The sequence below is a fragment of the Octopus bimaculoides genome, chromosome 8 (assembly GCF_001194135.2).
Source record: "Octopus bimaculoides isolate UCB-OBI-ISO-001 chromosome 8, ASM119413v2, whole genome shotgun sequence".
Classification (NCBI taxonomy): domain Eukaryota; kingdom Metazoa; phylum Mollusca; class Cephalopoda; order Octopoda; family Octopodidae; genus Octopus; species Octopus bimaculoides.
The window spans coordinates 78325876-78338363 of record NC_068988.1 but is presented as its reverse complement, the minus strand read 5'-3'; the positions used below and the strand labels follow the sequence as shown (position 1 = coordinate 78338363).

Genomic DNA, 12488 nt, shown 5'->3' with positions numbered 1-12488 from the left:
ATAGATAGATAGATAGACAGACAGACAGGCAGACAGATAGATGTATATACACATATATAGGGTATATAAATTACGCAAAATTGAAAATAACACTGACATCTCATTTTAACAGATATATTTACCAAAATTACATAAAAATATCTTGAAATATTAAATTCTTCTTTTTCTTTTATTCATTTACTTCTTTCAGTCATTTGACTGCGGCCATGCTGGAGCACCACCTTTAATCAAGCAAATCGACCCCCAGGACTTATTCTTTGTAATCCTAGTACTTATTCTATCGGTCTCTTTTGCCGAACCACTAAGTTATGGGGATGTAAACACACCAACAACGGTTGTCAAGCGATGTTGGCGGTACAAACACAGACACGCAAACATATACACACTCTCATATATATATACATATATACGACGGGCTTCTTTCAGTTTCATTCTATCAAATCCACTCACAAAGCTTTGGTCGGCCTGAGGCTATAGTAGAAGACACTTGCCCAAGGTGCCACGCAGTGGGACTGAACCCAAAACCATGTGGTTGGCAAGCAAGCTACTTACCACACAGCCACTCCTACGCCTAAAGAGTAAATTTATTTATTGAAATCGCCATTGGCTTCAACCACAGCCTCCAGACAACTTCGGAATCTTCTGCAAATCATCTGGACAGTCTCCTTGTTTAAGTTGGTGAATGCTGCCATAATCCTTGCCTTCAGTTCGTCTTTGGTATTACAAGGTGTTTTCTTGGTCTCTCGCTCAACTGCACCCCACACATAATAATCAAGGGGGTTGCTGTCTGGGGAGTTAGGTGGCCAGATGTTAAGGATGATGTGGTCACAAAAATTGTCTCACAGCCATGATTGGGTTCTCCTGCTTGTGTAGCACAGTGCAGAGTCCTGTTGCTAGACATAGGGTCTTCCAGCAGCCATCCTCTTGACCTAGGGCAGCACTACCACTTCCAGGAACTTGATGTAGGCCTCCATGTTGAGTCTGAGGCCGTGTAGAAAGAAAGATGAAGGCATAACGTCACCATCACTAGTGATCACTCCAAACACCATGATGTTGACTGGATGTTTGATTTTTATCACTCTCGGTACATATCCTCAGATTGCACTTTCCTGAGATTGATACCCAAGCACTCTGAAATACTCATATTGGAGCTTCCGGTGTGAATGCCAAGTAGTACAGCATGTTGTTTCCAAATTTCTGGCAGAGTGAATTGTTTTATGGTGCTGATTTTCTCACAGGCAGAGCCCAAATGACCCTACTATAGTGTGTAGTCGACAAAATCAAAAACAAATAATGCGTGAAATTAAAAATATAAAATTACAACAATTTACCCATTGCACACACACACACACATGTATATATGATGCAAAAAACACCAGTTTGGGCCACAACATGAGAATGTGTTGAATAATAGAGGTTACATCATCATAAAGTTCTAAAAAACAAACTTCTAGAATAATGTGTAGTAAGTCTACATGACATCAATTGCACAATCTTTTTGCAACCTTCTTTTGGCCTTCAAACTATTCTATCTGCAATTTCATGGTGAAGGTGCAGTAGCACAGTTCTGACTCAAAGAAGATTGTTGATGCTCATGCTGCTAAAGATGGGTATGAGACAATATCTAAAAATTTCAATATGGCTAGATCAACTGTTCACAACATAATAATGAAGCATCAACCAATTTGTTGGTAAATGAGAATGGATGCGGAAAATAGATCTCTGCAGAACAATGATTGTAAGATAACAACTGCATTGATGAAAGCCAATTTGACAGCTATAGGAGTTCATGTCAAGGTCAACAATTACTCGAACTTTGATATTGATTGGTGGCTTGAAGACATGCTATCATTGTTGAAGAAGCACTTAACTGCTCATTTGAAGTTTACAAGGGACTTTCTGAAGAAGCTTGAATGATTTTGGCAATCTGTTCTGTGGTCTAAACTTGAGTTATTCAGTCACAACAGTCGAGCTACTGTTTGGAGAGAAAGAGGAGAAGCCTACAATGTGAAGAATGTCAATCCTACCATCAAACATGATGGAGGCAGCATAATGTTGTGGAGCTATTTTTATGCTAAAGGCACCGGAAAAATTAATTCAAATTGAAGGAACAATGAATTGGACTTTCATGCAGAACAATAATCCGGAGAATATGTCACTTTTAATCCAAAATTGGCTGAAAGAAAACAAGATAGATGTACTCCCTTGGCCAGCACAAAGTCCTATCTTAAACCAAATAGAAAATGTTCAATGAGAGTTAAAGAAAAAGGTGATAGAAAAAAAGCCATCTAATCTGAAGGAGCTGGAAGAGTATGTGACTGAAGAATGGGTTAAAATTCCTTCTGATCTGTGCCTGGTGATAACTGAGACTACCCTCACAGATTGAAGGTATTAAGAATAAAGACTATACAACTGATTGTTAGTCATCAAATGTTGTAGAGGTGCCAGCAATTTTGAATCATCCAATTATTTTGTTTTCCTGTTTTCATCATTAAAAATATACTGTTTTGTAAATTTAACTTTTGTTTGGTATTCCTTAAACAATTGTACTGACACTGACCAAAAGTTATCTGTGTAGACACTACTATTAGCAAGAAATTCAATAAAAGCCCATTTTCGACATGAGTGCTGATAATTGTGCATGAGTGTATATACATGCATATACAAATATATATGCACATACACACACACACACATACATGCACAAACATACATACACACATATACATATACACACACACACACACACATACATATATCATTATCATCATCATTTAATGTCCACTTTCCATGCTGGCATGGGTTGGATGGTTTGACTGAGGACTGGTAAGCCAGGAGGCTGCACCAGACACCAATCCGATTTGGTAAGGTTTCTACAGCTGGATGCCCATCCTAACACCAACCACTTCGAGAGTGTAGTGGATGCTTTTTACATGCCACTGACACGGGAGCCAGTCAGGTGGAACTGGCATTAGTCATGCTCAGGTGGCACTTCTTTAATTGATTAATGAAAACCTTATGCCATTTGAAAGGAACTGTTCTCGTCAGATGACTGCATAGACTTCAAACATATAGGATACAACCATTTCCTTAACATATTCACATCAATAAAGGAACTCAAAATATTTACATTGTTTTTCTTGCCTTATCTGTAGCAGAATGGGTCCCATTCTTCCACAGATATGACAGAGGAAACAATGTAAATATTTTGAGTTCCATTATTGATGCGAATATGTTAAGGAAATGGTTGTATCCTATATGTTTGAAGTTAATGCAGTCATCTGATGAGAACGGTTTCTTTCAAATAGAATGTTTTCATTAATCAGTTAAAGAAGTCGGTTTAAATCGTCGTAATGAATTAACACCTGTACATCTTTGTTACTCATTTATAAATGAATGGATTAACAATACAACCTCTATCTTCAGGTGACAATTGTAGGTATTTTGGACAAGATGAGAAGATGGACCCATAAAGAAGGAGAGGACCAGAAATGAATACATCAGAGTAGTAAAGAGAATACAGTCATCAGAATTCTCAGCTTACAACAAGCATATGGCCCACAACAGCTTTGCAGTGCCTGTCCTCATATCTCTTTAGCCTTTGGAACTGGTCACGACAAAAAAACTGAACAAGATTGATGTTCAAACTTGCAAGCTGCCTAGTGTTACAGGAAACTTCAACAACAATGGAAATGTAAACAAGCTATACTTCCCAAGCAAAGATGGTGGCAATGGTCTCAAATCTGTATTGATGTCATATAAAGCACATTATAAAATTGAAATAATATTTGCAGTAGAAAAAAAGAGACCAGTAACTATCTTATCCATGTTTGTGACCATGAAATCAACAACAAAAATTAGAATAGCTGAAACATAATTAGATTAGTTAATGAACTTGAGGAGAGGTATGAAACAGGAGCTGATGCAGACCCCTCTCCAAAGAACATTAATAAAATCTATTCATCAGAAAAACAGTAAAAAAAAATGAACCAGCTCAATAAGAAGATAGTACACAGGTACTTGGGATGTAAAACACAAACCATAGAAGGGATTCACCATGTCAAAAGCTTCACAAGGAGTACCAACAAATTTATAACATTCCACTTCAAAGGCTACCTCTATGCAATTCAAGAACAAGATCCTCATCAAGTACCTACAGCATAGAAGCTGAAAAGGTTGACAGACAACAAATATAAGCTGTGCAAGACTGAAGAATCAACCACATTATAACCAACTGCAAGAGAATGTCTTCCAGATATTATCTTTCCATGAGGCATGATGCAGTGGTCAGAACAGTATAACAAAAAAAAAAAAAAAAAAAAAAGGAAAACCCCAACAGATGAAGTCGACCATATTGAGACTGATGGGTTAAAAGAACACTGATGGAACTTAAAAATTAAAACAGCCACCAAGTTAAAAGGCAACCAGACAGATATTGCTGCGTGTGATCGCAAGAAGATACGTTATTTTATGGAAATTAGCTGCCCTCTGGACACCAATGTGATTAGAAAAATACAAGAGAAAGAGGACATTTATGGACCATTGATAAGGACCATTGCAAATCCAGTACCCAAGGCACACTTTCAGCTTCATACCTATTATTACTGGAACAAAAGGTTACATACCAACCCATCTGGAGCAAAGTACAGCTGAACCAGGGATCTTGGGGAGAGAATGCAAATCCTTAATTCATACGCTACAAACAATCACAATATTTGAGACTATAAAAATCTGCAAGGTCTTCTTAAGATTTAAAGGATGATGGTTAAAACAAGATGCTTTCCTTCACAACTTTGCTCAAGTCAAAATTTGTTCTAAATAAAAAAGAGGAAGAGAACATATATATATATATATATTTGTGTGTGTGTGTGTGTGTGTGTATGTATATATATATATATATATATATATATATATATACATACATATATTACATGCATTTACATACACACATGGATGTGCATAAATACACACACACATACAAGCATCACTGTCATATAAGGAGTGTCCTTCATTTCTTATATGAAAACATGTCCAGCCATAGGGAAATATTACCTTACAAGGAAACACCAGACAGATGGTAACAATAAGGGCATCCAGCTGCAAAAAATCTGCCTCAATGATTTCTGGCCAGTCTATCAGAGAATGGAAAAGATGATGTTGAAACAGTGATCATTGGTATCTACATACGATAAGTGTCTTGCTATCCCAAAATACCTTAGCAGTGCCAGTGCAATTACCAATATCTAGAATGCTGGACTGGATACTTGAAGATATCTACAATTTGGACACGAAAACCAGAAAGAACTACTGGTAACTTCTACATTTAGCTATGCTAAATGGAGGGATGAAAGCAGAGGCATAAAAATCGGTCAAAATGTTTTTTGAGTGCTGCATGGTACCACTTAGATAACAACTACTGAAGAGTAAGGAGAGAAATGCACACAAGATATGAGTCTACAGGTATTGCATGTGAACCAAAGGTAGTGGGACTAACCAACAAAAATGGGAACTTGGAGAAATACACATACCAGCAGAAAGTTATGCATGCACCTTAAGTTAGAAAATACTAACAACATTGACAGAAGTCCTGGTCACTTTTGATCTATATATCACATTTCCTGTGGGAGGCTACACCTTTGCTATCGGAGAATGAGAGAAAGCTACAAAATATCTGATCAATATTAGAGATAAGGATGCTTCTAAGATTTCACAACATGGAGATTTAGAGGTATCTAAAATGTTGATTGTGTCACTCCAGTGTAGAAGATATTACCCACATCATCAGCAGGCTCTCCAAAAGTTACTACAAGGTACTACCTTCCCATGAGACTTGATACTGTCACTAAAACCAACTACAAAGCTATTTGCATGAAGAATTTCCTGGTAGCAGTACCAAAGGTACACCAGAATCACAATTTATCCACACTTTTAAAAACTAAAGATTACTAGTGTTTTTCCAATAAAAAAACTGCACTCTAGTGTAAACATTAAAACCAGACATTGCTCTGTGGGACAAAGATCAAAAAATGATACACTGTTACTGCAATCAGCTGCTTAGCAGATACAAATATGTCATCAAAAATTGAAGAAAAGAACATCTACATGATGATGAGAAACTTACAGCTCTTATAACCAGAGTATGATTTTCATTTGTACCTGCTATCATAGGTACAAATGGGTTACATAACAGGTTTTCATAAAATCTTAGAAATACCAAGAATAGAAAAAACAAAGCAATTTCACATTCTCCAAATACAACTGATTTGTAATACAATAAAAATTTGTAAAGCATTGAATGCATACAGTCATATGTACGTGTATATTACAAATACACATACATAAACTGTACACAATCATGTACCAAAGAAACACATTCATCCATTTGATGAGCACAAGAATATTTGCATATACACCTTCATACATGCATATACTGATGCACATATTCACAGATCCCTGCTATTGTCTCGAATTTTGATTCTGTGAAGACATTAATTCTCAATGACACACACACGCTAAAAAACAGTCTCAACTTACAACACTATTACAGTCATTTGCAATCCATGACTGTCTGTGCCAGTCTATACCATTGGAACACCGTTGCAAAGTTGAACACCATCTACAGGAAAAGTTGCTTTTCTGAGTGAAACATGTATGGCAATCTTCAGCAAGGTTACAGGCTGGCCAAAGAAGAAAACAAAAATGTCATTATTCAATAAATAAAAAAATTACTAGGATAATAATTAATGGCTAACAAGAAACAAACACATATCAATTATTTTATAAAAATATCATTAACAATGGGCTTCATACATTTCATTAATCCAATCTGTCAAAAAATATTCACATTAGTTGTTGTTTAGTCCAGGGTTGAGCAGGCTTATAATCAAAGTTATTCCAGTTATTACTTACAAGCATCGTACAAGTAGGACTATATTATTCAATGTATTTTTGTCTTTTTAAGATAGTAGTGTACAATCTGAAGAAAGATTTGACTGCTATTTCTTCCAGAGTAAATGACCAACTACAGGTGGCAAAATTGGTAGCTAATCAGACTAAACAATTCCCAGAGCAAGAATACCAGTAATATTAATAAGGGCCACTAAGGTGCAATCCCATCGAAATCATCAAGAATAGGGCATGGTTGCAATTCCTAGCTATGGACATATCATTCTGTACCACTTGTATCATTAAAACAAGTAGGACGTGAACAATGTCTCTCTCAACATTGATCCCCTTGACAACTGAAATCTATAGGCACTACCTGAAAATTATCAATGAAAAACAATTAATCCCAACAGGGAAGTCCCAATGGAGTTGCAAATCACACCCTGCTGTCTTATGTAAGGATCAGGTACATTAGAAAATATAGCTTAAAATATCTATAAGAAAGATAGGAAAGTTAATGTTGGGGTACTCTGATCAAAAGTCTACTCATTGAGGCTTTATCCTGGAACCAAACAACAGCAATTCAAATATCATTACTGCACCCTGACAATAGACAGTTACTGTTGTTGATAATCTCAGGTACACCCCGATTCAGCAGCCCTAAGACAAGGATATTCCAGCTATGACTATGCCAATTTTTTTACAATGATTCAATATATTTTATATCATCATTTAACATCAGTTGTTCATGCTGGCATGGGTTGGACGGTTTGACCAGGGCTGGTAAGCTGGAAGGTTGCACCATATTCCAGTCTGATTTGGCATGGTTTTCTACAGCTAGATGCCCTTCCTAATGTCAACCACTCAGAGAGTGTAATGGGTGCTTTTATGTGCCACTGGCATAGGTGCCATTTGCGTGACACCAGTATCAGTCACAACTGCCATTTTGCTCAGTTTGATGGGTCTCTAATGCTAAAGGTCTCAGTTGATGGCATTATGTCATGCTTTTAATGTTACACCATCCCAACAAGGCTAAATATGGTTCTATATACATGATAGTACATGACAGTTGTTAACATATGATAAGAAGGTTCAAAATTACAATAGTCTATTTTCTTCATCATGTACTCTCAAAACGTGTTTCAACAAAACAAAGAAACAAATAAATAAACAATCCTGAGAGGAGGAATAAAGTATAGTTATATATACCTAATACATTATGTTCTATACTGTGTGATTGCCAATGAAATTAATTATGTCATTACTTGTCAAGTAAAGAATTAATCATTATCATCATTAAATGTCTTTCTACCATGCTGGCATGGGTTGGATGGTGTGACAGGAGCTGTCTGAATGGGCATGGTCTTTAAGGCTGGACGCCCTCCCTAATGCCAACCACTTTACAAATTGTACTGGGTGATTTTTCTGTGGCACCAGCAGCTGTGATATCACCTTGTAACTTGCAAGATAAGATCCCTCTACTGGACAGGTAGAGTAGTATTATGGGAGGTGACTTTGGGCCAAGTGATGAAACTTCCATCAACAGGATTAATTGAATATTAAAAAGAAAAGAAATGAAATACTAAATTATGCAAAAACTAAGTCTGCCTCCTAAGGGTATAGGTCATGATTACTATTGGATCTTGACTCAATTGCTAGATCAATAACTTAGCCCATCATTATATTTATCATAGGATTTCCTTCTAACACAGGTTAGAAGAGTCTTTAGTGCTGTAAATGGTCACTTAATTCAATCTGATGTGTAATCTCATCAATGTGGATGGATTTCAAATTCTTGCATAACCAATTCCCAGAGGAAAGAATTAGTAAAACAACTTCCATCACCAACCCAAAGGTAACTAAGTTTCACACCAACACAATGAGAATTTTCTTCAGAGTGGTTTCAGGATACACTTTACAGTCACAAAGTGACGTACACATGTGAAGGAAAGGAGTCAAGTTTGCTAATATAAGACAGTAATTACAAAAAGCCAAAACAAATAAAGTAAAAGTTAACAGACTTACTTGGGAGTGGAGTAAGTATCACAACGGTTCTTTGTTGTATTTTTGCCTTATCAATTGTAACTCTGTGGTATTCATAAATTATTCGGACAATACCTTAAAGAATATGAAAGTAACAAAAAGTTTTTAAATTTTACTAATACTTAGCTGCTAATACATGCTAAAAAATATTAATCTCCCCCCCCCCAGCTTCATATTAAGCAGTAGCTCTATAAGAGCATTCTACATTAATTCACTCCTAATTCTAATCCAAAACTTTTCTCCTCTTATCTAAACTAAAAGCATTCATTCTCATTTTATGGAACAACCTTGTTATATTATAAAAATGAAATAGTTTATTTACTAAACCCCTCCAAATGCCTGGTTATCTCCACAATTAACTGAAACACATATTTAATTAAAAATATGGCAAGGAAAGTGTTAAAACCCATGTCTGTATCCACATAAAATGTCAGAAGAGAAGAGTACAGGTTTTATGATTAAACAGTTATTTGAACATATTCATGAGATAAAAAGATATCAGATGTATTTCTTGTATCTTCATAAAGAGAAGGGAATCACTGCTCATATTATATTAGTGCTATCTATTTCATGGGGGTTAAAAAGTCTGTTCCAAAACCATATGGTCCTAGGTTCAATTCCACTGTATGACACTTTGGGTAAATGTTTTTTAAAGTGGACATGGTAGGAAGGACATCCAGTTGACCAAAGTTATCAATTACAAACAAGACATGGACCCTTGAACTAACTGTGAGAGCAATAACTCAAGATAAGAGTGAACTTGGATTGTTGTGGCTCATCCAAATAGAAAAGAGATATGAAATGAGAATATTTACACACACGAGCATGCTTGTGAGATTACCTGCTGAATCACTGTATACCCTCAATAATCAAATAACTAATTTAGATGAACTAAGAATGTGCTGCCTCAGTTCATCTAAGTCAATCAAATTTTTATGAGGTCTGTATAATCTTGTCCATTTGTCAGTCTCTCTCAAATATACAGAGTGCAAAGGGTACTTGAGGAAACCTAATTATCAGTATATTACTCTCTTCAAACCAATTAAAAGGCTTTTATTTCTTTCAGATCCTTCATGACAGATAAAATGCTAACACAAGAAATGAAAAGACATGCACCCATCGTTGCCACATGAGTGTGAAACAAGGCAGTTTATAAATTGCCAACTTTCTAAATGTGGCAAGATCTTTGTTCTATACATAGTTTGGATGAAATAGGAAGCTTCCAGCAAGAACATTACAGCTGTATTAAAGACAAAAATAAAATTCTAAACGTTTGGACACAATAGGGACACTGTAATTCATCCAGAAGGCTCAAAACATTATTGATGATGGTCCCAGAAAATCAATAAGGGTAATCAATAAAGAATTTCTGGTGATGCAGTAGATAATTAGAACTGCAGTGCATGAGGGCATTGGAAACAAGTCACATGTACTGAGGAGAGGCTACTTCATATCTGCAACGACACAGGCAAACTGTTTGATCTATATCAAGTGGTTACTTAACAAGGTTAAAAATCTTCACAAACCTGGCCTGCTTTGGTTCCTCTCTGAGGAATAAAAGTTTGACGAAGATCAAAAGTCTAACAGGAGAAATATTTTCAGAGTGATGCACACTAAGTTGCTAGTAACTGTGATTGTTTTTTTTAGGAATGGTGAATAATGAAGGTCATGTCATGCCAACTCACATCCTTCCACAAGTTCTTAGAATTAATGCTGCTGGATACAATGAGGTGCTGGAGACAGCTGTTAAATCCTGGATGGATGAAGTATGCAGTGGAAGGCCATATGTGTTTCAACAGAGCTCAGCACTTTCCCACAAAGTCTATGTAACCCCTGAATAGATGTTAGACAATCTTTATGATCATGTAACATGAAACTTGTGTCCTCCAAACTAATTGGATTTAAATCCCATGGACTAAAATGTTTTCAGCATTGTTGAAAGGGAGACTAATTGACATCCCTACAAGACCATAGCTTCACTGAAGCTACTCTTCAGGTGACTTTGAAATGAATGAGGACCATTTAGAACAGGCATGTCACCAATTCCAGTCTTGCATTGAAGCAGTCAGTGGCAGATTGATAAAATAATTCGTATAAGAAAGCTTACTGAGAACATGTACACAAATTTTTATAAACATACATTTGGTTTTTGCTAGATTAGAGTTGTTTTATTATATTACCCAATACATCCTCAAATACTTCATCATGTGTGTGTGTGTGTGTGAGCGCACATACATCTCCACTGTATATTTATATTTTGCTGTGTAGTGAACAAGCAAACAATGCTATCTATAAACATTTATACAGAACATCACAGGTACTGCTTACTCAGCTACATGAACAAGCCAACAGTTTTAAGAGAGGATAATTTTAGACTCTAGTTTCGTAAAGCTTATGTTTGAGAACCTGTAACCTCTAATGTCTTGTTTGTCTAAACTTTTTTCAGTTCAGGACTCATTATAATGCCTTTTCTGCAGTATTTCACTTTCAATTTTAAACTTATACACTATTAGCTTTAACACCTTCAAATGAACACTAGCAAGAGGTGTAATTAGGTTCACATTATTGGGATGTTGAACAGGCACAGCATACATGAGTCTTACAGAACCAATGCTATGAGACCAAAGTTAAACAAAATTGTGCTCTTGAATTGTTTGATCTGTACATATTTAACTAAGTGCTCTAAAACAAATTGTTTGTGATCAAAAGGTAAAAAATCATTTTTATATAGAATTAGGTTATACATATTATGCAGTTCCATCCACCTCACTGCTCAAAATATTTACAGAAATATATTTCACACAGATACATAGTGACAATATAGCTTCCTCCTCCTCCTACAACTACTACTATTACTGTGTATATGATGAATGGTTAGTTGATACTCAAAGCCTGACAGAAGTACTCTTCAGAAGTTATTTATTAATTGATGCATTTGATGAAAAACAGTGAACTCACTCCATTTATTACGACTCTCATGCAAAATAAATATTAGATAATTGACATGAATACAAACTTACCACTTTTACCCTTTTTGTCAATGTAATATGCATCGGACAATCCTATTTTTACAGGATGGTTTTGTGAACTGATAAAATGAGGAGATATTGGTAACTGGAAGTAGAAATTAAATTCATTTCTTGTAAAATAATAAGGGAAAACAGTATCATGTATGTTATCTATAAAAGGCAGATTCTCTGTGTGTGTGTATATGTTTAAAATTCATACATTTACACAATTCCAAATATCTTGGATGAAAGAATCGGAATTAATATTCTAAATACCATGACTTAGGTCACAGCGTCATTTTTTCCGTCAAAATAACTTCCAATTACGAATAAAATTCATAAAACTATATACAAAATCATTTTCCCCTCTAAAACAATCTAATTTACTCTTTCTACTCCTATTACAAATCGTTTCAATTGCTACTTTCTCTTATGAACGCTTACGAACAATCCAAGAAAAAAGACAAAGAAAAAAGACAAAGAAACGAAGGAAAAAGAGTGAGAGTCAAATAAACAGACACACTATCAATCATACGTAAATACACACACACA

At 35.6% G+C, this 12488-nt stretch overlaps 1 protein-coding gene across 1 annotated transcript in view; it reads right to left on the bottom strand.

The window, feature by feature from the left end:
- Positions 1-176: 176 nt before the first annotated feature.
- The window catches only part of LOC106882819 (plexin domain-containing protein 1), an 85366-nt gene continuing 73054 nt past the window's right edge, over positions 177-12488 (bottom strand). Inside the window, exons 8-10 of the mRNA XM_052970200.1 lie at positions 11949-12042; positions 8911-9003; positions 177-6677 (exon numbers count right to left, since the gene is read on the bottom strand). Of these exons, the coding sequence (XP_052826160.1) occupies positions 6526-6677; positions 8911-9003; positions 11949-12042 (339 nt within the window). The 3' untranslated portion in view covers positions 177-6525. The remainder of the gene's footprint in view (positions 6678-8910; positions 9004-11948; positions 12043-12488) is intronic.